We start from the raw sequence: 26267 nt of genomic DNA, 5'->3' as shown, positions 1-26267 counted from the left end.
TATGAAACAGTATGTGTCTAGACTCTGCTGTGCGCTCCACAAGAGAAAAATCATGAGACATAATCTCTGCTCACATGAAGCTTACAGTGAAACTGGGGACAAAAACATAGGAAAGCAGTTCCTGAATGACATTGTATTATATAACAGAGCAAATAAGTATCAGTATTTTAACAAGCAAACTGTGCAGTAAATGTAGACAATAGTTTAAATATAATTAGACCCATAGTTTCCCGTTCCATGCGCAAAATTGATATTTAATCAGGAGAATGTCTTGTGTTAAGTATCTTTTAATTATCAAAAATCTCATTGGTTCTTATTGGAGAACTCCCTGCAAAAAGAAAGTTTTTCCCGATTGACTTAATTCCACCTAAGCTTAAAGCTTGTATACATAATAGAAGAACCATGCCTAAATAGTCCGCAGAGAACTTTTGACCAGTGGCGTTTCTGGGTTTCCATGTTAGTTATTCAACTAACATGACCCTATTATCATTACCAGCAATTTCCAGAAAATAGCAAAAATCTACCCACCCTCATCTCTATCTAGTACTTTTAGATAAATCTCACTTTCCTTTGTGTAATAGCCTCTGTTGATAATTGACTTCTTGCTGTTTCCGTTACATGGATTTTTAAAAATTGAAAGCAAAGAAAAATACCCACCTTTGTGTAATGAGATAAGCCATGGTATTTATTTATTTATTTATTTTTTGCGGTATGCGGGCCTCTCACTGCTGTGGCCTCTCCCGTTGCGGAGCACAGGCTCCGGACGCTCAGGCTCAGCGGCCATGGCTCACGGACCCAGCCGCTCCGCGGCATGTGGGATCTTCCCGGCCCGGGGCACAAACCCGTGTCCCCTGCATCGGCAGGCAGGCTCTCAACCACTGCGCCACCAGGGAAGCCCAAGCCATGGTATTTTTTATTCCTCCTTTTCCCATAAATCTCATGCAAGAAAGACTAATTTTCTTTGCAGTTACAAGAGGAAAGGCTTGAATTGTCTGGGTTTGTATGCTAACATTTTAACTGTTGGGCTCCGTACACCATTTCTAACATTGGGGGGAAAAGACTATTTCTAAAGGCCCTCACTGCTTTCCGTCCTCCCATCTCCTCCTGCCATTCTTTCTCTATATGTGATTGCATCATTGCTTCATCCACATATGTCTGATATGATAGGAAACATTTTATAGTGGCCTGCTTACTCATAAGATTGCTTATTGCCAGTTTGCCTGAGACAGTCCTGCTCTACATTGTCCTGGCATAATTAATAGCACCTCTTTCACGCTCCAGACTGTCCTCATTTGATATGACTTCCGTTTACTACATAGTCTGTTAAAGAGATAGACATCATTACTGTCCAAGAAAAGCATACATCTAAATTTGAATACAAATTTTAAAGCCTACTCAGATAAATAGTTTCTTTCAAGCTAATTGGTTTGGCTCCCTGAGTTTTTGTCCGTACATGTTTTATCCCTAATTTCAGGTAAAGATGTATGTGGTAACTTGTTTTGGTAGCCAAACACCCAGTGAACTCCTTCCATACCCAGAAAACCATACAGATGTGCAAGTCTAGAGCACGGCAGACTAAGTAGAAAATGTATGGCAGTGAGGCCTTATTTAAGTGAAGAGAAATTCTCATTCTTATCACAGAGAATAAATCAGATTCATCATCACAATCACAGGACCAAAAGGGAGTTAATTTTGTCTGTCTTTCTGCTCCTAAGGAAGACTGTACGCACATAACTGTGGAAAAATGGCTATCCTGGCTCCTCTTTCTAATGCCAAACAAGGCAATACAAAGTGTTTCCCAAAGAAAATGAGTATGGCTTACTTTGGAATCTTACAAAATAAAGTTTTGATCATGCTAAGGAACTTGATCATTTAGGAATGAGGGCCCTGTCCTGCTGCTTCACTTTTCTTTAAGTCAGACTTATTCTAAAGTTTTATCTTGTCACCTCAGCTCATGGGACCATTTCTTGGGCATACTCCCCACTGCAGCCTCAGAAGCTGGAGCAGACAAGCTGAGGAAAACCAAAAGAGGCAGAGAAGAAAAATCCTTATTCCCTGAAACTCTTCCCTAATGATTCTGTCCCTTGGTATGAACCCAAGTTGAATTATGACTGAGGTTGTCCAAACTTTTTTTTCTTCACATTGAACCTTGGTTATTATGAATAAACAATTTATGAGGTACAACATGTCCAAACTCCTTTGCAGTAAGACATCACTCAAATGTAGATCATAAAAGTGTCAGGGATCCATATGGTATAATGTGCCTTCTGGTAGGACCTCTTTAGAACAGAAATTCCTCTGGAATTTCTTCAAAATGAGCTCACACAATCAGTCTTTCTTTTGAGAAATTAGGAAGCATTAACCCATAATAAGCCATGAGTATTGTACCAAAGGTGGTAATCAAGAGTAACCACAGGCCAGTTAAAGAGCATAATGGAGGAACAAGACTTTTCAATACTATATTTGAAATGAAATTATAACTGATAGCTGATCAGAAATGGACCGTTGTGTTTGTCACATCTGTGGCCTTTATCCTGCACTTTTGTTGTTCATCGTGGAATTCTTTCATTGTTCAGTATTGTAATGTGCATGTAATTCATAACTTATCCCAAATGGGTGGTGGTATTTCTAAACCATCTGTTTTTTCTGCTGCTCTTTCCTTGTTATTAGTGAGCAAAAGTTGTAGTCTGCACTGTCTCCCATCCTAACGGCAGAGCTATTTGGGAAGCTGGGGTGGTGTAAAAATACCGTACACTGCAGCAGAGCGCTCGAGGCTCTAAATGGAAACTGATGGTGGGAACCATAACACATATGGTAGATGCACTGGGCTCAGAACCAGAGCTGTGAAGCTTCTGCTCCAGCCTTCTTTTCTCCATTCTCCTTTGCCCTTGTGGTTAAATACTCAATACAGTCAAGCTGGAAACATCAATAGGTTTAGGGAAGGTTTTGATCAATTCATGGCTGCGCAGCTCTTCAGTGATCATGAAAGGCTGCCTTGGCTTCTAGGAGAACATCTACACATCTGAACGCTGCTAGATCAAGCCCTGGCCAAATGTGCTTGGACACTGTTGGTATCCAGTGGCCTGTGGGTGGCCCAGTACTACCCGCAGATGTTCTCTGGAGCACTATTTTTATTTTAGTGAAAAATCAAAATAAGATGATATGTAAATGTTACGACATTTTTATCAGTGACTTTAATATCAGAATCATAAAAAGACCAGAAAAATTTAATAACATTATCATTTAAAATGTCCTCAACTGTACTGTGAAGGTTAATTTCCTGTACCTTGTTCAGGAAAACCGTTATTGCTGTCTTGAGTATAATTTATGTTATGGTTTGATCTGTGAAAAAAAAATTGCCTTTCAGTCAGAGTTTCTGATACATCACATTATGTGTCACTTTGCAGTTATAGTATGTTGAAAAAGAGATCAGTAGGTCCAGTTAAGTTTGTTTGCTATTTTTCATATGTAAGTTTTAATTTGGAAATCTAATTTCAAAAATAGTATTTTTGAGGGCTTCCCTGGTGGCGCAGTGGTTTGAGAGTCCGCCTGCCGATGCAGGGGACGCGGGTTCGTGCCCCGGTCCGGGAAGATCCCATATGCCGCAGAGCGGCTGGGCCCGTGAGCCATGGCCGCTGAGCCTGCGCGTCCGGAGCCTGTGCTCCGCAACGGGAGAGGCCACAACAGTGAGAGGCCCGCATAGTACAAAAAGAAAAAAAAAAAAGTATTTTTGAGTAGCTTTGTAAATAATTAGGGTATTATATTTCTAGCAGTTCATTTTAGTAGAGAAAGAAATCGCTAAGTAATAAAGATAGTGAAATAAAAGTTAGGCTGGAGACACGTTTTTCCCATGTATTTTAGAAATTAGATTCAATCCGATAGCTTATAAATTTATTTCATTCAGTAGTTTAAAACTTAATGCCCCGGGAATCAGACGGGGGATAAAACGGGATGAAAATGTGAGAAGTAAACTCTAAAATCAGTCCTTGATTGAAAGTTATTTAGTTTGTCAAAGCATTTTGGTGGTAGCACAAGTTGACAGTGTAACCCAGAGTACTTCCGTGAATAAAAATGAGGCCATCAGGGCTGCAGTAAACTGAGTCTAATTGTTGATGACAAGTAGGTCCTAGTGAGATTATGATAATGTAAAGTGTCACCTTTACAACTAATGGAAATGATTAGAAGGGAGCAATCTTCCATCCCTGTTACAGCTCCATCTTTATGATGAAACGATATTTCTCAATTCATAATCCTAAGCAGTCACAGTAAACATGGAGGTTTTTTAAAAAAGTAACAATTCTGCTGGAAAACTGATTTACTGTGAAAAGACAGATCGCCTGGAAGGGAGTCTGATTCTCCTCATGAGTGAGGCTAGCTGTGCAGGGTACCCTGGGGAACAGCCTCATTATCGCCCCCAAGAGGCTTCTGTTTCATTTTTTGTGTTGAATAGTATAGAACTCTTTATTCAAAGCAAACAAAGCTCAGTAAGAAAGCAATCAGAATTTGGTCTTCTTTTAAGTTTTTAAGTTTAATGATAAAATACCCATTTTTTTCTTAGTACTTCATATATATATTATGGAATATATATAGTATTTTACACTCATGTCCATAAACGTTTATGTTATTTGTAGCATAGATGACATCATAGTTCTCATGAAGGATCCCTATTGCTAATATAAACCAATTTTACTCAACTACTTATACATAACTTCAACTATCCAAATAATTGTAAGTGTCAAAATATTTGGACTGGTGTACATAAATCAACATAATCATTGATTGAATTTTTCACTTTTCAGTGTTTGATGGCACAATATCATAACATGATTTCAAAGACCTTTATTTATTGTGTGTCTATTTGGGGTTCTGAATTGACTTTACTTTCAAATAAGCATTCTTATAATGAGAATCAGAGCTTAATGTTTGGAAATAATGATCTCTTTTTCCATTCTGATCTACAAGAATTCAGATTTTTGCCTGCATGTGAAAGAAATACATTTACAGACATATTCATGTACATAAAACCAGGTAAATCTGTCCACTAACTTCCATAGATTTTAGAGAAAAAAAAATCATTAAACACGAGAACAAGAATGGGAGTGAGTTCTAATTGAAACCAAAAAAAAGTAAAGATGAATTTTAAAATGCCGTAAATGAATTTCAATTTTAATTCCCCATTTTCCCATCCAGAACAAGTGCCACCAAGGACCAGTTTTCGAATGGATTCCTCTGGCAAGTATTCTTCAGTACTCACAGTCCTGTGAATGAAACGTCTTCCATTCTGTGTAACAAATCATTCTTCTGAGTAGCATCAGTTTATTAGTATATAATCACCATGTTAATTTCACTCACCCACATAAGCACATATTTAAGGTAGAGGGCAAGTCTCACCACGTTTGGCCTCATGGCTGCCAAGGAAACAAACAAACAAAAGACAAAGGAAAATAGTCATATTCATTAAATTCTTTCATAAAATGCTTTAGTAAAAGATTAGATTAAAAGCCAGGTACCAAAGAAAGCCACCAGATTGACTAAATCCACAATAGCCAATACAGAAGTTTCTAGACACATGTGGCTATTAGGCGCTTGAAATGTGGCCACTCTGAATTTGGTTGTGCTGTAAGATGTGCGTAAATCCACACCAGATTTCAAAACCTTAGTACTAAAAAAAAGGAAATGTATAATATCTCATTAATTATTTTTTAATATTGATTAATGCTTAAATATTTTGGATATATTAGGTTAAATGTATATTATTAAAATTGATTGTACCTATTTCTTTTTGCTTTTTAAAATGTGGGCAATAGAAATGTTTAAATTACCAGTGTAACTTACATTTTGTTTATTTTGGACAGCACTGGACTAGATAAATAGAAATAAGAAGCTAGAGTATCTCAGGAGATTTGCAATTTAGACATTTCCGAAGACTTATTAAAAATATTCCTAATGTAGAATGAAATTCTTTTCACATCAAGTAAATACCTGTATCAATTTAATTTGTTTAAACCATGCCAATTTTAAAGTGCTACATTTCAATAGTATTTTAAGTTAGAATAGAATAGCATAGTTTCAAGTTTAAGAGCTTTTAGTTATAATAAATTAATTTACTTAAAAGAAAAATTTTGACCTAATCTGAAAATAGTTATTAATTTGGTTTGGACTGAAATATTTAATGTTATGGAAATGAAGGAGGTAAAGGAATATTCATATTTTCTTACTCTTGGGAAGTGCTTTGAACAGCAGGTTAGACCACTGGATGGAAAGTGAGAACACTGAAACAATTGTAGAAAAGAACGTTTCATAACAATAGTACTGTTTCAGGTCTGTGGGCTTACAGCACACATCTCTAGAGTGTTTCCATGACGACAGCTCATTATCCATCTCAGCATGTTCTAACACCCCTTGGAGAATATATGTGCTTGAGATCATTTCATTCTGTAAGTTTCCATGTCATTTTTTTTGGATATGTAGAAAATATGGGAGATGTTGCTTAGCATTGTGTCCCCAAATAATGTCTAAAGTATTTGTTTAGCTTGGTCTGAAAATGTTTAAAGCATAATTATTCTTAGTATATAAGAATATATGACTGTAAACTCCTTGTAATTTTGAAGAATATCCTATAACCAGAGGAAAACTGAGGCCTAGTGATTACAGCTGCAAAATGAAAGCAGGATTTAATTTGAGATTCTAAACCTCAGCTTCCTGGCCACAGCAAGCACATTTCTTGAAAATTTCAGCTTCTGAAGGTACTTTATTTAAAAACAAAAGAAGAAAGAGAAGAACTCCTCAAGAGCTTACATTACCTTGATATATGCGCAAAATGATATTTTTACATTTCAAGAAATATACATTACTTGAAAGAGAAAAGTTATAGTGTAGTTTGAGTGTATTATACTACTATGCAATCCAGATTTTCAGGAAAAGAACAATCCAAGTATTTTGTTCAGTGTCCATACAAGTTAGGAAACTATTTTGGAAAATTATGACTCCATCCAAAATAAGTAGAACTCCTATACTATTTCTCATATTTATAAAATGTTCCTTATCAAATTATGTGTCATGATTTTGAATCGGATAAATTTATCATAATTATAAGGTATTTTACTAACTTTAGCTGCAAAAGATGCTTAGGTACAGAGGTGAAATTGACGGTAGGAAGTCCTAATGTAATTATGAAGCTAAGTGAAAACTCAGTAGAAGAATAGCACTGTGGTTTATTAGGTACACTAGATTGGCGAGTATGTTAAAACAAATTCAAGAAACATTTAAGCAACTCCTACACGCTGTGCATATGGAATATTATAGATAGACAAAGATAATTATGCCATCACCAAGGGAGAATGTTAATAAGAGCAATGAATCCATAGTCAGGACCTTTCAATGAACAATCCCACCCAAAGGCAAGAAAACTAGGGTGTGGCGTATCACGGAAACCAAGAGTAGAAATCCCTTCTGGAAGGAGACCTTTTCTTGTTTAGAAACAATAGAAATCAGGGGTCATAAAGGGTGCGTCGACAGTATCAAATGGGACACAGAAATCAATCACAATGAGAATCACAAGAAAAATCACAAGAAAAACAATCACAAGAATAAAATGGCCATTGGATTTGGTCATTAGGATGTCATCAAAGACCTTAAAGAGAGCAATTCAGTAATGCCAAGAGAACAGAAACCAGACCGTCAGGAGTAAGTCAGACATGAGAGAGAGTGAGGGCTTCCGTAAAGACCACTCTTTCAAGAGAGAAATGGATGGGGAGAGCAAGGGAGTATTTCAGATGGGAAAATCTGAGTTTATTTGAAAGCTTTGGTTATTTGAAGAGAACCAAACAGAGAGTGGGAGATGGCTTCTACTATGGCTAAAACATGTCTGGCCACATTCATATTACCAAAGGTATAAAGAGAAAAAAGTAGAGAGAAGGGATTATTTTAAGACAAAAATGTGTTAGTTATTTACCTGGTAATGTTAGATTTGATCAATAAAAACTATTTAATTCTTGTTTAATTCATTTTGTATCTAGAGTGCATTGGAAATCCAGATGCCAGGGACGTTTTTTTTTTTTTGGTCAGGGACATATTTAATAACCACCTTTGATTCTTGATTCCTTCCTTGTACTGTCTTTTCTAGATCTCTTTCCAAGGAAAAGCCAAAAATTTAATACTTTTTCAAGAGGAAAAATTGAATGAATTCATTATCTGTGTCAAAATGTGATAATAAGCCTGTGGTGCTTATGTTTAATTAAAACATGAAAGGGGATTCAAGTACCAAAATTTAATTGACGTGTTTACAGCAGCATTCCATGTGCCAAATTAATCCATAAAAATGCCATTCTTTGCATTTTTGAAGCTTGAATCCATTCACAAAATTAATCAGTTGTGTTCAGTCACCCATCCTTTTTCCTGAAGCGGTGCACAGAACCGTGTCTTTCAAAAGCTAGACCAAGGGTACGTATAGCATGTGAAGTCTTCCTGGCGTCTTAGTACAAAATAAGAATCAGCTTTTGAAATTCTGCTTTTCTTTATTATGACGGAGGTTACCCTGCTACCGGGATGTAGCTTTTTCAATATTATTGAGAGCCCAGGATTAATCAGGACTTGTAAATTCCATTTCTGTAGCTTGCCACCGTGGTCATGCAAAGTCCCATCTGGGACGAGGATCTTAAGATGCATTATTTCATAATGCCTGAGGATCCTAGGACCCAACTTCTAAGGAACAAGCAACACTGGCCATGGCTAACCATTGAACACCAAAGAGTTTTCTGACTCTCTTAGTCCATTTCTTCACAATGACTGCCTCATCTTGAGTTGCACCAAGAAATGCCTGAGAGCACCCCTCACAGTTCTGCGAAAAGGAAAAAGAAGAAGAAAAAGAAAAAAAGAGCACAGATACAGACTGAACACAAAGAAGAAAAAGAAAAAGGGATGTTGGTAGGGGCATGATTGAGTGACATCCAGAGTGACTCAGGTCCCACTAGGTGTCCCCCAGGCCCCTTCATCTAACAGCCTGCCAGATGCATGGTTTGCAAACCAACTGGAGAGAGGGGTGAGGATTGTTAAATTCTATAACATTGGGGTGAAGAGTTGCCCTTGAATTTCTTTGCTTTAAGTCCTTGCATTGACAGGGGAAAAGATAAAGCATGATAGCAATCATTTTAAGTATGTCATCAGACCAGAAGAGCAGCTAAAGGAGAGTATCAGAAACATTGTAATCTTTCAAGAGAGCTAACAAAGCAGGAAGGAAGAAAAGTAATGTTTCCAGCTATGTGCATATAGTGTTAGTTATTTTCTAAAGCCAGACTCATATGGATGGGCGAAGGGAGGGAGAAACAAAGGAAAAATTCTCTTTCTGAAAGCTCTTATTTTCCTTAAGCAATAACAAAAAAAAGAAAAAGAAAAAAATAAACTGCCTTAAGGCACAATCCATCATTTAAACTTTTTTTATCCAGTTGACTATTTCTCTTAAGTTTCCACGCCCTGCAGCCTCTGAGTCTGTGTTCAGAATTAACAAAGAAATAAAAAGTAAATTATATCTGCAGGCACACTTCTCTAAGGGGTCTCTTTTTGCCTCTCCATGCACATGTGCCATGAAGCTGGCCGTCTTGGCCTGGAAGAACGGAGGGTGAAGATGACGTGGTTGGCATATATCACCCTATATTTGAAATCAGAGTGGTCAGAGCAGTAGTCAGGGGATCGGAATGTCACCAAAATGCACACAAAGAATAGGGGGAGGGAGATAATATTCCTTGCTTACATCTTCAGAGTTCTTCAGAGTTAAATAAAATTAACTAGCAAACATAGATCTATATTTTTCTCCTAAATACAAAGGAGTCCTGAGTCATTCATTAAGGAAAAGCTTTCCAGTTCTCCCAGGAATCACAGCATCCTCTGACACGACAGCTCCCTTGTACCTTGGCACATCTCAAAAATGCCATTACTGGGATTGTTATGATTTCAGCATTTCCTCGGGGGAAAGTTTTCCTTAGCAAATGGATCACACAGTAAAGTCCTTGCAGAGCTCCTCATGCAATATGGATTGGTGCTAAAGCCACTGGAGGAACAATTTCTCACTTACCATACTCAGCAGCAATGCAAAAATGAGACTATCTACAAGTAAATGGAAGGTTCTGGTTAAACATACGCTAGCTGTATCATTTTGAATGTCGAAAGTATATCGTGCTCTCTTTGTGATTTTTATGTATATATGGTCTCGAGTCCTCTAAGTTTAAAGGAACCTAGAGAAGAGATTGATGGGAGCAGCCATATAACCAAGTTTTAGAGGTTTGAACGGCGACTGGGTATTATCTGTCGCCCTCCCCTCTCCCCTCGCCTTTCTGCCTGTGTTGGGGGAAATACAGGTACCTGCCATGACTCTGTAGGGCTGCTCCACTTGCCTCCAGAGTCCTGAAGGTTTAGCACACACCCCAGTATGTGATTTCATATATAATGTTGTAGACCTCGGAATAAACTGAGTTCAAAAGTCAGTTGAGACTTGTAGAGTGTAGGGCAAAGTTTTCATTTTCCTTTTACCACTCAACTCTAACGAAGTGTTTAAGAGGAACTGACTTTTTCTAAGTTGTCGTACCTTTAAAATATGAATGATTATACAATTCATAAAGGATGACTAATGGATATGGAAATCCAGTTGGTTCTTCTTCTTTGAGTTTTATATTCGTCACTGAATGGGAAAGACTTTGGTTATACATGCACCTGGTCCTAAAAGGGCATGAAAGTCATAGAGTCTTGGACGATGTGGACATATATACATACGTACTTATATGGCTGATTCAGCTTTTTTTTTTCCTTGAGAACACTAGACACACAATCAGCTTATGCCTACATTTCAGAAGTGAGTGACTTGCCTTTCACATATCACTGGAAATGCTTTGCTCAGGTTGGTGGGCACAAAGGCAAGCCCTGTTCTGTTGTGCTTTGTTTACTGCATCACTTCAGCAGCTCCACTTACTGTAGAGTCTGGAAAAGATTTGCCTGGCCATCACTTATTGAGTGTCTCTCTCAACTATGGCTATTACTATATACCCAGATGGCTCAGACATAAACTTCCTGTCTCATGAGGATTCTCCTCTGAAATCCCATCCCAGTTTCCAAAACCATTCTGCTTAAGCAAGGAGAATTTAACTTAATACTTGCATCTCTCAGTTCTAATACCTCCTTTAAACCATTAAGGCCCAAAGATCACTAAATACTTCTTAAGCAAAGGATGGCATTAATAAGCATTCCCCAAAGTTGCTAATCATTGATTAACATCCTAACAGTGGCCTTGAAAGTATGCACAGCCCAGTCATGATTGAGACATTTGCCCCTGGGGAAGGTTCAAAGGGCCAGTGGCAGGGGGTAAGGTTAAATCATATTTAAATCATATTCTCTTTAAAAAGTTAAAATATTTCTCATGGTTTTAGTTTATTCTAGGGTTGAAAAAAAATGATAGAAGAGTTTCCCAGCTTATTTTTAAGTACATTTCTGTTCTTTCAGCTAACTACAGAAAAATATCCCTTGTCTAGTTTATTTTGAATATGTTTACAGAGTCAGTAGTGAATCTACTAGTGGCTTCCACATTTTAAAATGTTTGGGGGATAAAAGTTCACTTAGATCCAGGCAAATTTCTGTCCCTGAGTTATGAAAAACCTAAAGGAGTTTGTCAGAAAATCAAAACTTCACCCAAACCTCAATAGAGAAAAGTTCAGATTTTCTATTTTCTAACTCTAACAATTTTAAAAGAGACACCTTCTATTAGGTGTAAGTTTATATCCCCCTCCCCTACACACACTAAATGGGACACATCAAGTCATAAACAGCTACTAGTAAATTACTAAGTAGTCCTTTACCAGGTACTTCCAGGGCGTTGCCATCTGTTGTCTCCTACTTCTAAAACAATCGTTCTAGTCAGGGTAACATCGCCAAAGTGACAGCCAGTCTTCTTGAGGGCAATCTCAATCCTTTCAGGAAGATGAAGAATTACGGAAGCATTGATTTTTCTTTTCACTCAGAAAATTTGTGTGCTCTTTCTGCCTATGGCAATACCCTAGTAATGCCCTTGGCTGGTCAGTGCTAATCCAGAGACTACCTAATTTTGGAATACCGACTTTTTTGTTACCATATTTTTTTTTCTTATCCTCTGTGCTCTTCACCGACTCTAACGGCACTCTCATTAATCACGCCCACAAAATTAATCCATCCTCGGCGTGTTCAGTCCCTCGCGGGTTGGGGGGAGGCAGGACTCATCACTCAGTGGGGTCTCCTCTATGCCAGGTCCGGATTACAAGGAGCTGGATGTTCACCTTCGCAGAATGCAGTCTGGATTTGGCTTCAGAATCCTCGGGGGAGATGAGCCTGGACAGCCTGTGAGTTGAATTCTCTTTATTTCCACACTTTGGGTTATATTGTGTGTATGGGTGAAGGGAAAAATCATTCAGTATGATATAAAAAAAGAAATCTTTTAGGACTCACATAAAAGTTTTTTGAGGCTTGCTTTATTTGGTTTTTTTCTTGGTATTTAAGTTTTCAAAACATGCCAGTGTTTCCATATCATCATAAATCAATGCACATTTCATGAAGAGAGGGACATTGCTCTTTCTTAAAATGGATTGGATTCCTCTTCAATATTTCAATGATTTACTTGTATTGGACCCCTAGTCTCTCTGGGCAGCAGCTCACAGATAAACATGCAGTATGACAGAAGATATATGCGAGGAAATGACTTGCAGCAGCAGAATGGTGTATGTTTTCAATCACAACTACAGGGGAGAGAAAACACGGGGATAAACAAAAGTAAAATCAAGTTCAATGCTGCAGAATCTCGCCAGGTTTGAATTAGGGGATTACCATGAGAGGATGTTCAGGAAGCCAACTTCAGTTGGCACAATATTGGGAATTTGCGAAGGGCTCTGGAGAAATTACATATATGATACATCAGAGTGACTGCATAAAATAACAATATTCATTAATACCCAAAAAAAACACAGCAAAGCGAGACTTGTGAGCATGTATTAAAATAACAGCCATAAAACACTCATTGTAAAAGACATGTCTTAAGTGGTACCCAGTGTGACTATGTCAGGTTCATAAAAGGTTCATAAATGGTCCCTAAGCACTGAAATACAGTCAGGTCCCTTCTCATACATAAATACAAGTAAAAGATTAAACTGTAAAATAAATGTAAGGGGAAACAACGAAGTTCCAGTTCTTCCCGTAATGCTTACTTCAATACAGTATTTGAGATACACAGTTCTTACTTTGCTGGACTCCTGCCACCTCCATAGGCTCATGCTTTGTCTGCTTTGTGGATAAACTAGCACCACATTTGTAGCACCGTCTTCTCTTCGCCCGTCTCCCCCTCTTCAGAGATAAAAGGGACTGCATCTCCCCCTCTTCAGAGATAGAAGGGATTGCATGACTGAGTTATAGGAAAGGCATAGTGTCAGCTGACTCCAGAAGGGAAAGGTCTAGCTGATCTTGGCCTGGCACAGAAACTATAGAATTGTTACCCAAATGGAACACATATCGCTGAGAATGAAGCTCAGGTGTTTTGAGTGCAGCCGGTGGGTACCGTCAGCCTCAGGACAGCTTTCTGCCGGGTCGGTACACAGGTTCCCGGGTTCCCAGCCCTTCTGAACATTGGCTTTACACTCCTGAGTCCTTTCTCCCCTCTGGTGGGCAGGCATTCAGTATTTATGATAAACCTCTTCAGATTACGTTTTGCTGGTTATCCTCATTGTGTTTAGATTTACTCTGGTTTATTCTTTCAATTGAATGATTTAAGACACGCTCAGGCTGCACGTTACAATTCTGACAGTGAAACCATAAAGCAGAAGCCTAAATCTCCCTGAAGCATTCAAAGCCAGAATATAGTGTCTTGAAGACCAGAATGTTGCACCTCAGAAAGATTATATCAGGAAGGGTAAGTCTACTGTAAATATCTCCCATATGCCTTTCCTTCCTGCTTTCCTCCACTGTAAGTCCAGAGATAATATACAAACAAAATGCACTAGCCTCAGTTGCTGATGTGCTACACAGGGAGAGGCGCCTGACGTGACTGGGTCCCCCCCCGCAGGAGGTCTCATAAATTATATCAAATGGGTTTCTGCCTTTATATAGACAAAATGGTATTGACATCTCAGGGTGCGCATTAAACACGACAGCACGGCTTTTGGCTAATAATGAACAGCAGGACTCCAGCTCAGACAAGCATATGGGCATTTTTTCCTGCAAGAGGAAATAATTTTCACAGTTAACTAACAATAGAAATAGAAAGAAATGAGAAATTGCTACAAAGCAATGATAATGGGATTTCCAGCTGTGAGCTGCAAAGACATGGGAAGGCATTAAGATGGAAAGGCTTGGAAAACACTGCAGTGGAGAAAGGCCTGTGTGGAGAAAAACTGTTCGTGGAAAGAGAGAGGCGATGATAGACAGGGGCCTTGGCATGCGAGTCCGGTGCGAACTTGTAGAAGAGTTTCAGAAGGCTAGAGCTGGAAATCTGCTTGCCACCTTGTCAAGTCGCCCTGGGCTGTAATTGTTGCAGATCAGACCTGCTGGGTTTAGACTGCCATTAGGTAGTGTGGGAAAGAATTAAAGGACTTAAAAGGACTGAAAAGGTGGTTTTGGTTTTGTTTGTTGCTTAGTTTTGGTTCTCTGTTCTGTGTTAGTTTTTTCCCCTGGCTTACGAGGATATCAGCCACTTGAATGTGAATTGCTGTTATTTCATATCAAGTACATCATTTTGTCGTGCCTTCACAGCCTTTAAGATAAAGTGAAGTTGTGGAGTTTTTGATTCTTTTGTTTTTTTTTTTTTTTTTTTTACAAAAGATGGTTGGAAAGATAAGGCCAGGTCACTTGTTTGGGAGGGGTGTCTGTGTGGAGGGGTCTTTCTTGATCTGTTTTGCCACCAAGCTGTTTCTTCAGGGCCAAGGCAAGAGAGGCAGGATAAAGAACTTCTCCAAGGGCAATGAGAAAGCTACTGAGTGGGTCCTCAGAGGTTGAAGGATCCAGTGAGGTCAGAGGGATGTGATGAGTAGAGCGAGGCCAGTGTTGGCTGGGAAGCCTCACTGGCCAGTATAGCCAGGGATCAGCAAGATGAGAAGGAAAGTATAGCCTGATGGGTCAGGGAGCCCAGGCCATGCACTCAGCAGACCTGGAAAGTGACCAGTACGATGGGGCAGGAGGCTCAAGCCAGGCACCCGAGGGAAAGTCCCTCAGTGGACTTGGAACGTGACCAGTGAGACCACAGTTTCTGTGTTCACTGGACCAAGTGAGAATACTCAGAAACTTGCTACTCAAATCGCATTAGATCTACAGACCAGAAGCACCCAACACCTCCTGGGAGCTTGTTAAACATGCAGAATCTCAGGTTAGACCCCAGGCCTGTAGAATCAGACTCTCGGGGTAGATGCAGAATTCTGTTTCAGCAAGCTCACGGTGTGATTCTTCTGCACCCTAAAGTTTGAGAACTACTGATTTAAAGGATCAGATATCCTGAAGTATGTTTTCGAGAGCTTAGGTGAACGTTAAGAATGTATATATGGAAGTCAATGTGAGTTAACAGTGCAAGAAGGAATCATAGATCATCCTATCCAGATAGGAAATAAACTACTCAGATGTGTCAAGTGTACAAAGCATATTCAAATTTAAGGAAAAAAAAAAAGTTGTGGGTTATTTTCTTTCCTGAATAGAGAGGCACATAGAGCTAGCTCTGTGTCAGCAGTGAAATGCAGGGCACAAAGGTGTAAACTGGCCAAAGGCTAAGGAACAACAGCAGCATGAGAGGCAGAAGCAGTGACAGCGCACGTGGTCAGCCTCTTCCCAGCGGCAGTTCCTGAAGGCAGGAGCAAGTGTAACTCATATATGTAGCTCATGGACGAGCAGCTCTCATGCCTGCTCCAGTTCCCCACGCTGAGCTCAATTCAAGTTTCTTTCATAACTATGACAACCTTTCTCTGAAAAAGGTAGAGGGTGGATTATACAATGTGATTATACAATAATATTGTTAATAATTTCACAATACTGTGTAATAAGCTATATTGAAGTATTATATTGAATACACTATTTACAAATAAATATGTAAGATTTGATAGAACAAAGTAAAGTTTGAAGATGAAAGCTTCAAGTTTAAAAAAAATGTATCCAGTGAACTTCAGTCTTTGCTCAAATGTCAGCTTCTCATTGAGGCCTGATCTAACCTGCCCTAACTCCACCTCAGCCGCATAGCTGACACCCGCCCACCATCCTACTTTGCTCTATTTTTTTCATAGTACGTGCCTGCTAGCATACAACATAATTTTTACATTTATTACTGTCTGACCACTAGAATGGCTCTATAGAACAGGGATTTTGTTTTGTTTTGTTTTGTTTTGTTTGCGGTACGCGGGCCTCTCCCTGCTGTGTCCTCTCCCGCTGCGGAGCAACAGGCTCCGGACGTACAGGCTCAGCGGCCATGGCTCACGGGTCCAGCCGCTCCGCGGCATGTGGGATCTTCCCGGACCGGGGCACAAACCCGTGTCCCCTGCATCGGCAGGCGGACTCTCAACCACTGCGCCACCAGGGAAGCCCCCAAGGGATTTTTGTTTATTGTTCACTGATGGATTCCTCGCACCTAGAAGTATCCCTGGACTCCATGAATATTTGCTGGATAAATGAATTAATTAGCGAGGAGAGTACTTCATATCACAGCAATAAAACAGAAAAACAGATGTTATACTGGGGTTCTCCTTTTAATGGATGATATTAAACTAGTAACACAGAAAATAGCTTCAAGAGTATATCTTTGCTGTTTTCCTACAGCAGGAGAGGAATGAGAATTTTCCTATGTGAAATTTTGTTTTTACTATTTTTGTAGAGTGCCCAATTGCAATGGTAGCTCTCTTAGTTGTAACCTATTTTTTTAATTCCTTTTCATCAGTTAGAATCAGAACTATAGCTTAATGTTGGTAATTAAGCTAAGAATTTCTCTAGCCATTTTTTCTCTGTTACTAGCTATAAACTCTCCCACTGAGGCATACAGGAAATCTAAAGGTTGAAGCATTTTCTTTGGGCGAACCCAGCTAAATGCAGCTTTTCATGGGGCAGTGGAGGAACATAAACATTCATTTTAACTGGCTTTTGCACAAAGCACTTAATAAATTTGTGAAGTGCTCCATAGCGGGTGGAGTCTTTTGAAGAATAGATTGGAATATCTTTAGAAAGAAACTCATAAATTCAGGTTGACAGGACAATAAGGGAAAATGGAAAATACCAGAAGCATGCCCGACTGCTGGACTGCAGCATATGGGCACAGCCATTTGCTGTGGCCCAGCAGTCCAAGGCTGGCGATGTGTTTCCTGTGAGAGCAATAATGAATCAGTCATCAGAGCACCAATATTCAGCAAGGAAGCAAATCTACTCTCCACTCTCCACTCCCCACCCTCCCCCAAGAATAGGGAAAAAACAGCTGTGTGGTAGGGAATTTTCATTCCTATGGATAAAGAGAGCTATTCAGTGGACCAAGGCTGTGAAGTCCTCAGGAAAAAAGAGAAAACTCTCCAGACCCTAATTCTGCGTATACCTGAGGAGGTCTGGGCACTCAGATCTGTGTTGACAGGCCACACTGAGCAGCGTGACCAAGTAAGAAGGAATCGTCTGCTGACACACAAGGCTGCAGGTCATGATGGATCAGCTCTGCAAATTAACGGGAATCCACAGATCTGAGATTTGAAAGAAATCAATCCGTGAGCACAGGGTCATTTTATAGACTTAAGATACAACCTAGAATATAGCCTCTGTAACATTATCAGACTAATGGTAACCACTGCCTTCAGATGCTGTGAGGCTAAGCCACTTGGCAAAAGAAAAACTATTCTTTGGAAATCTGTTGTCCATGAGTTGGAAAAATTGTAGATTAAATAGCAGACCTAAAATATTGAGTGCTGTTGCCTTTCCTCTGAGAAAGAAGAAAAGCCTTGCTAATGGACACTAATTTGAGTGTTTCTAATGGGAAGTAGGAAACCTTACATCGTTATGCCTTGTGTCACAGTCCCTGGTTCAGAGCTTTATAACAATATGCACATTTCCCAGATGTGTACCTCCAAATTTCCTGGTATGGTGGCCACCTAAACAGCAGAAGCATTGCAGGGGACAGGCAGAACTGGGGACATCCTTTGTGCAGAGGAAGTGCTCTAAGTATTCAAAGAAATGGAGCAAAAATCTGGAGGAGATTTGACTGTTCTTAAAGTAGGTCACCTGTCCAGGGAAGGCCAGCCGTGAGTTCTGCTTTGTTTTGTTTTATCCTTAACTCCAGCTTTTGAAAGCAAAGCAAAAATTAAAAGATAAAAAAACACTTTGAACCTTCATCTGAATTTAATAATATACAGCAGGTAGTTTCCCCTGACATTTTTCAAGCACTCGCTATGTGCCCTGAGCAAAGTTAAATGCTTCCCATGTACTATTTTTTCGCTTCTCCCAGCAACTCCATGAAGTAGGTCCTATTATTTTATTTCCCCATTTTTGCAGGTGAAGAAACCGAGGCTTGCGGAGGTTGAAAAGACTTGCCCACGGCACACAAATAATGAAGTGGAGCTAGGATTCCACCCCCAGTTTGTTTCAATTCAGAGCCCATGTACGGTGGCCAATGACATCAGGTTATTTGGCGTTAAGGGTGATAGCTTATGAACCACTGAGCAAGTGTCCCCCAGACTTCATGGCCATCAGGAGCAAGTCCAAAACATTTATTTCTCTGAGAGGAGTTAGCAACCTGGAAGAGTTAGGAGGGTATCCTTTCAGCCTCTCATTTTTCATTTTTCAAGTACATGTTCAGATTTGGGGCAGAGGGTGTGAACAGGGAATAAAATCTTCTACTGAGTTACTTGGTAGGTAAGTAGATAGATGGAAGAAAGGAAGGAAGGAAGGAGGTTTGAAACATAAACATCCTTTTCTTCTCACTGCTTGTCTAGATTTTGATTGGAGCTGTCATTGCCATGGGATCAGCCGACAGAGACGGCCGCCTACACCCGGGAGACGAGCTCGTCTATGTGGATGGGATTCCAGTGGCTGGCAAGACCCACCGCTATGTCATCGACCTTATGCACCATGCAGCCCGGAACGGGCAGGTCAACCTCACTGTGAGAAGAAAGGTGCTATGTGGAGGTATGTAACTCGAACCAGCGGCAAGAGTTGGGGGTTAGGGGGTGAGATGCTTTTGTGAGTCAGGGTCAGGACACTGGAGACAACATTTTAAATCAATTTCTATATTATATGAGGGAAAAGACCAACCTCGCTATGCCAGATGTAACTATGATGTTGAAAGTGCAGATTTTCACCCCGCTAGTACATTTCTAAGCCGTCTTTGAGGCTGACATTTTCCATGGAGTCATTAAAAATTTCTAGCAAAGCCTGAGGCTAATTTAAGATATGCATGCTCTTTGCTTTTTGGTAGATGCTAGGTATAAGAAGAACATTATAATAGTGAAAAATATAGCTTTTGAAAATGTTCCTCATTGTGTTTACAAGCCAAGAAACACAGCATTTTGATACCATAAAAAGGCAACTAGGATGGAAAATTAACTTCCTTTATAGAGCCTGATAAATGGTAACAATAAAATGATTACTCTGATTTAGAAAAATACAGCTATATGTCACTCTGAGAAAGCACGATTCATATAACTCCAAAGTTATGAAACAGAGAAATTAGAAGTAATTATTCCCTTTACAACCTTTACAGCTTCATACAAGAATCCACCAAAGAAATACTTTTAAAAGTCAGCCCTCTTAGTCATATGATGCAATTTAGCTCTCTTTACCATCTCTCAACACCCCCCCCAAAAAGATTTCTGTTTATAAGGAATATGTCCATTACAAGCATTATACTGTTTTTTATCCTCTGAGCACTCAGTAATATTGGGAATATTGTCCCAAACTGCCTGTGCTTCCTTTGCCCTGTGAATTACAGGAGCGACAGTGCCAAAGATGTTCCGTCGTCACCTGCCCCGGTGGCCTGCTGGCCTCTCTCCTCAGCCCTGGACTGCTCCTCGTACACAGTGATCAATACTAGAATTAGGAAGGACCTTAGAAAGAGCAACGTGAACTCCCTTGTGTTACAGATGACAAACTGAGGCCCAGAGGTTCAGTAGATGTCCTGGTGGTCTGCAGTGAGTCAGTGATTATGCAGAGACCCATCTCCCCAGCCAGTGCTTCTTTCTTTACTCTACCACCAACCCCCTGTCCAGTGGATTCAAAGACATTAGACCAACCTTTAGCAAATGTCACTCCCTAACATAAGGAGTCTTCCATATGTGCTATTATCGTAACACATTTGAATTTTTAAAAAAAGAGCCACCAGCTAATCACAGCTGTGAATCACTCGAGAGTATAAGGTTTATTCGTTGAACTAAAAAGCCTTTTCTAGTCAAGTCTTGTAGAAACTAGATTTTGGGCAGGAGCTATCACTTAAAAGGGTAAGTCAGAAGAATGATCAGCCCTCACCTGTAGAGACTGCTATAGATCTTGTATTATGGAGGTTTTGCTAAGAGGTGCCATTCGTCTTCAGAAATTCATGGCAGACCACTTGACCCAGTGAAGTAAAACACCTTGAATTATGCCTTAACCTTGGGCGAGATGCCCCGAGGAAGACAGTGTTTGCTCAGTTAACATTTAACTGTCTCTCACACTCCAAAGTGATTTTTAATAAAAAGTTTGCTGTGGTATTTGTTCTGTAACCCCAAAGATAAGTTTGAAAATACTGATTCACAAGGAAATACACTGCAAAGTGCAAAAACTAATGCACCAACATAATTTCATGCCCTCCTTGCCATCAGCTGATTATCGTAAATTAAATTTTGTTCTGATCAACCCAGGCTATTGGAGTGTAGGCCAAATGCCTCAAAAATGTATTCTTGCAATTTGTGGATCATGTAACTTCTGTGAAGATGCTCTTTGCTGCCGTTCTTACCGGCTTTACTCATTTAGGCTTCCAAGTGCATTTAGTTCTTGAAAGTGTTCTGCCGCGGACTGCTCATTCACACCAGGAGAGCTTCCAAGTTAGTTCAGCCCACTCTTCCTTGAAAGCTTCATGAGTATTGAAAACGATTAAGTTCAGCAAAGGATACTTTGATAGTAAAGTCAATGCCTAGAAATAGGATGGAGCAGATTTTTTAAACGGGCCTAGGAAGACAGCCTTTCTTCATAGCTGCCATTTCTCCGACAGTGAGAAGAGATAGCTACAAATGGATATGACAGTGGATATGCCATTTTCAGGATTCTTGTTATCATCATTATTATGGTTTCTGAAGCAAATGCGGTGGGAGGTCCAAGCCTGGCTTATGATGAGACGGTTCAAAGCTGAGGGGAAATGAGTAATCAGACTGTGAAGAGACAGAAGATGAACGAGGAGACAGGCAGTGTCACCACCTTCTTGCACAAAGGAGTAATATAATGGAAAAAGAGGTGGGCAGAAGGGAGGTCAGCCTTATGCTTGCCTCCGCTCGTACAAATGTCCTGCCTCACCTCAGAAGACACTGGGCACTGGTTTCCTAGTTGATGCTGAAGAGAAGAAGAAGGAAAAAAAGCATTAATTATGAGAGATACAGACTGGTTAGTTACACTGGGCAAAAATTAAAATAAAAACCTGCCCCAAATGTTAACATACCAAAAAAAGTGTACGCACTAAAGGTAGAAAGGCAGAATTTTCAATTAGGCAGTAGCAAACTAGATCCTCAAAAGTGAGAAATGGTGGATAAAAACGTAAAGGATAAAGGATGAAAACATCCAGTAATGTATCCAGTTTTGTTTACCAGATAATTTTAGCACAGATCTTGCACCTTAAACTAGTTTTGAGAGGTGCCTTATCCGTGCTACCAGCTCCGATATTTAGTTATTGAAAGTGGCGTTAATTGTTACACTGAAAGTGTAAATATTTACATGTTTAATAATTCAACTTTGAGACGTTCAACGTAGTGACACATTATTTTGAATACATACGATTCGTCTGAGAGAAGAGTGTCTCTGAGGAATTCCCGAAAGTGTAAATCTAGAATTGATGTGAAAGAAAGTTTTATGACTTAATCAAAACACGTTAGAGTCCATCTTAAAGCTGTCAGCATCTTTTTTTTCTAACACCTAAGGGAAAGTCTAATTCTTGGCCTGATACTGAGAAAGGGACGGTTTTCTTGGCAGCTGGGTGAAAAGTTTAGCCAGCGTTCAGGATGCTAGTGAATTCCCTGCTCCTGGTTACTATACTTTCTGTCAATTCTAAATACAATCCCTTACTCTTTGTCTACGAGCATGTCACCCATTTAAATAATGTCTGCCTTGATGAGCATAAGGCAGGAGTGCAGAAACTCACATGCCTTCAGGAAGGCCAGCCCCTAACATGGGCAGGACCCCAGCCTGCCAGGCACCACAGGGGTGCACTGTGCCCGTGGACACTCCAGTGCACGTGTCCAAGATCTATCACACACATACCCCGGTGCCTCAGCCGTGCTTCAGGACAGGATTTGCACATCCTTCCAGGGGACAGTCCTGTGAAGAGAGGCCCAGGCAAAACCTGGAAGCAGGCAACGTCTGTTTGGTTACATAGAGCCCTGGTACCCAGTCTGTGATCTTGAAGGGAAACAAGGGCTCCAGCCGCACAAGTCCCTTTGGCCCTGTGTGCTCTTCACTCCACGGGTAAATGAGTAAATCAGGAATTTGCAAGAGACGCTGGGGAGTAGCTGAGACTCGCACATTGTGTACTCAGTCAAGGGAACAGGAATTGCCCAACTCTAGTTGATTATTACCAAATATTTCAAGAGGAACTAAAAATCCAGCTTTCTGTAAAATCACCCTATTTAAAAACATTGGCAATTAATTTTAACAGTTATTAAACAAAGTCTAGACCGGCATTGGGCAGGAATAATAAATGGGTCTGCAGACCAGGAGCAGCTCCTGGCCAGCAGTTGACTGTTCTAGTCAAAACCATCTCACCTGGAGGACATTATCAATGACTCCTGCCTTCCCAAAGGGAGACCCTCTCCCAGTCAGCACAGTGATGATTTCCAGTATGACTGGTGAGGACAAAACAGAAGCTAAAACCTAAAAATTAATTATTGGACTTGAATAGATATTAAGTGACTGAATTCTGTACACCCGTTTGCATGTGAGCCAGAGGATGAGTCAGGGATGCTGGGACTTAGTGCGTTTAAAAAAAAAAAAGAAGAAGAAGAAGAAAAATTGCACGTGGTATTTAGTCACTTTCTGACATTTTACTATATTATTCTAAAACAACATTTTTCATCCCCTATACCAGGAAGTGTTGTTGGAGAGAAAACAGTCTCATTTGGGTCTAGAGCCAGCCAAGTAGAAAAATGAGGTGGAATCAGTTATATCCCTCAAAGTCAATCATTGGAAGTCTTCTTAACTCCCTGGTTTTAAATGTGCTCATGGTGTTAAAGATAAAGAACTTTGTTCTAGAGGTTGAAAGAGACATGCAGAAGCAATAGGAAAGTATTCTGTTAATGTATTTGACTCCTGCACTCACCCAGGGACACTCACATTGACTTAGGCAATGATTTCCTTTCTTTCTCCCTTTGGAACCTGTGGCATAGCCACTCCGAGCCACTTTCTGCAAAGACAGATAATTTTTCTTTGTTGCTGCTTTACTGACAACCACAGCTCTCAACCCCCTAAAATATGACAGCCAGAAAATGAGATCTCTCTTGTCACTGCCTATGACATTTAGTTACTGATTTGGTCTAATAACTCAGGGAGATTTTCAGTTTAATGTTGCAGCATAATAATTGTTTGTTTTTCTTCTTCCTGACTATCTCCAATCACTTTATTTCCAACTTATACAAGGACTGATAAAGGATATGTGCTTCACCAAGACAATAACAGCTTGTCTTTGGATGATGTTTTCTAGTGGAGAGGGTTCATTTTACAGGTAGTTTGAAATTCTGGTGGAAAAGAGGGAAAAGCTTTGACATTGACATTTTGCTCTTTTATCACCTCAGTACATTTCTTACATATGAAGACACCCATTTGTTTTCTTTTATTAAAACCTGATTGATTAAATATTACAGAAACATTCAAATATATCAAACAGTAATAAGCAGTAGCCTGGGTCTTATTCATTCTGTAATCACAGACAAGAAATGAATACATTTTTGTAAAGACCATTTTTTAATCTGAGTATCTGATTAAATGCAGCTCCATTTTCTTTAGGTATCAGTGTAACGAAACATCTCTTACAGTCAGTGTTCTCGTTCCCTGATTTTTGAACTGACTGATTTTTTAAACGAAATGATTTTTCATTTCAGAATGGAATTGCATCTTACATTAAAAGCCTTCATTGGAACTTTGGCTAATTATTTTTAACTTGCCATATGAGACAACTGTCAGTATTGTAAATAGGAGACCATATCTAAAGACCCATAAAGGAATCACTAATTATCATTATTTTCTATCTTATTGTTCCTCTGTTCCATAAACATCTTTTGAGTACACTAATCAAGTTGTAAGATGGACATGAAACGGTCCTGCTTCTAATTACAGTATTCTACGTGCCTGCTTAAGTTTTTTTTTTCATCCGAATACCAGAACCTAGGTATTATAGTAAAATGACAGAATTCTTTCTTGAATGATGGGTCAACTTGCAGTTTAAAAACTAGGTTCTCTTGGCTGCCAACTTTCTATCATTTCTCCCTATAAATATACTTGCTTTCTCATGGAAGTACTGGCTTGCTTTATCTGGTTGACAATAAAGTATATTTTACAATAATATAGAATGTAAATGAGCAAGGCCTCCAACACCTCCCTTAGAGATTCAAAATTCATCATTCCGCAGCCTGATATCATTGTTAGATTTGATCCTAGAGTGAGCAAACTAAGAAGTATGTTTCCCAGCTACACAAAGTGAATGAACACTTCTAAGCTAACAGAATATCACAGAATTAAATAAACCCGTGGCTTTTTAGTAAAATTACGGTAGGTCACTTTACGTGGACATCCTCTGGGCTGTTAACGCCAACTACAATCAGCACTTCTCAAAGTGTGGCCTTGAGACCTCATCCAGATTCCTGTGCCCAGTTGATCCTAGATCTACTGAAAAAACTCCTTGGGTGAACTCTGATGATGCATATTTCTTACGAGTTCTTTAAGTGGGTTTTATGCGTAGCATAGTTGAAGAGTCTGTCTATCTGTTTTATGATCTTCTTAGATCAATTATTTTTGTGAAACTGAGAAGGCTGATATTTAAAACTGGGCATTGTCTTGGCGGGTTGCAGTCTTACCGAGAAGACGTTATAAACAAGTAGCGGCACAGGGGAAGCTGAGGAGGGGTTTTACCTGTGTTTGCTGTGAAGGGTGGAAAGGGGCAAGACCTAGGGGGCTCCACAGCCAGGTTTGGAGCTTTTCAAATACTCTTCACGTCCGGGGGGTGGGGGGTGGGGGGAGGAATGGAGGCCAGTCAACCAGCCTGGTAACAATGCCAGTGTCTAGAATAGTGCCCAGTACACAGGAGGCACTCCTTCATCAAGACCCTTGCTAAATAACCAGGTGCCTGTGTACGATGTGTGTTCCAGGGGAGCCCTGCCCAGAGAACGGGAGGAGTCCAGGCTCCGTGTCGACCCACCACAGCTCTCCTCGCAGCGACTACGCAACCTACACCAACACTCACACCAACAGCAGCGCCTCTCCCCCCGAAGGCTTCGCCTCCCACAGCCTGCAGACCAGCGATGTGGTCATTCACCGCAAAGAGAACGAGGGTTTCGGCTTTGTCATCATCAGCTCCCTGAACAGGCCAGAGTCCGGATCCACCATAAGTAAGTGTCTGCTTTGCCTGCTTTTGAATGAGAGCTATTGTTTTTATTGTTCTGGTGGTGGGGATGCTGGACAAGTAGATCAGAGGACTGTTGTATTCATAAATGTGGAGCCCGAAAGTCGCAGCCTCCGGGCACAAATAAGGCATCCTTAGCGCTTGCCTAGCCAAATGTTGCCGACTTTGGCTCAGAAAGAATGCAAGAGCCCAGCTAATGTCCTCCCAAACCCACAGCCCCCATAAAAGCTCTTCATTCATTTTAAACTGGGAAGAAAACAATGCAGTGTGATGTGGGAATTTTGACGTGAGGGGAGAGGTGCTTCTGTTCTGTAGAATGAAACCAGCTGCACAAAGTATCTGAGGGAAAAGCAGTCCAGGCAGAAGCCTTGACGTGGGAAGGTGCTCAGCATTCAGGAAATATACAGAAAATGTATGGTTTCACGTATACCTGGAATCTGAAAAACAAGGCAAATAAACACACAAACGGACAAAACAG

At 40.1% G+C, this 26267-nt stretch overlaps 1 protein-coding gene across 2 annotated transcripts in view; it reads left to right on the top strand.

Moving 5' to 3' along the window:
- Positions 1-26267, top strand: part of MAGI2 (membrane associated guanylate kinase, WW and PDZ domain containing 2) — a 1334711-nt gene that overhangs the window by 1168162 nt on the left and 140282 nt on the right. Inside the window, exons 13-16 of one of the 2 annotated variants that reach the window (XM_065884281.1) lie at positions 5191-5232; positions 12265-12356; positions 18936-19128; positions 25536-25775. In XM_065884281.1, coding sequence (XP_065740353.1) covers positions 5191-5232; positions 12265-12356; positions 18936-19128; positions 25536-25775 — 567 coding nt within the window. The remainder of the gene's footprint in view (positions 1-5190; positions 5233-12264; positions 12357-18935; positions 19129-25535; positions 25776-26267) is intronic. The other variant, XM_065884282.1, reaches the window with a different exon arrangement.

The sequence above is a fragment of the Phocoena phocoena genome, chromosome 9 (genome assembly GCF_963924675.1).
Source record: "Phocoena phocoena chromosome 9, mPhoPho1.1, whole genome shotgun sequence".
Lineage (NCBI taxonomy): Eukaryota > Metazoa > Chordata > Mammalia > Artiodactyla > Phocoenidae > Phocoena > Phocoena phocoena.
Note: the sequence above shows the minus strand (reverse complement) of the source record. Positions and strands in the feature narration are given on the sequence as shown.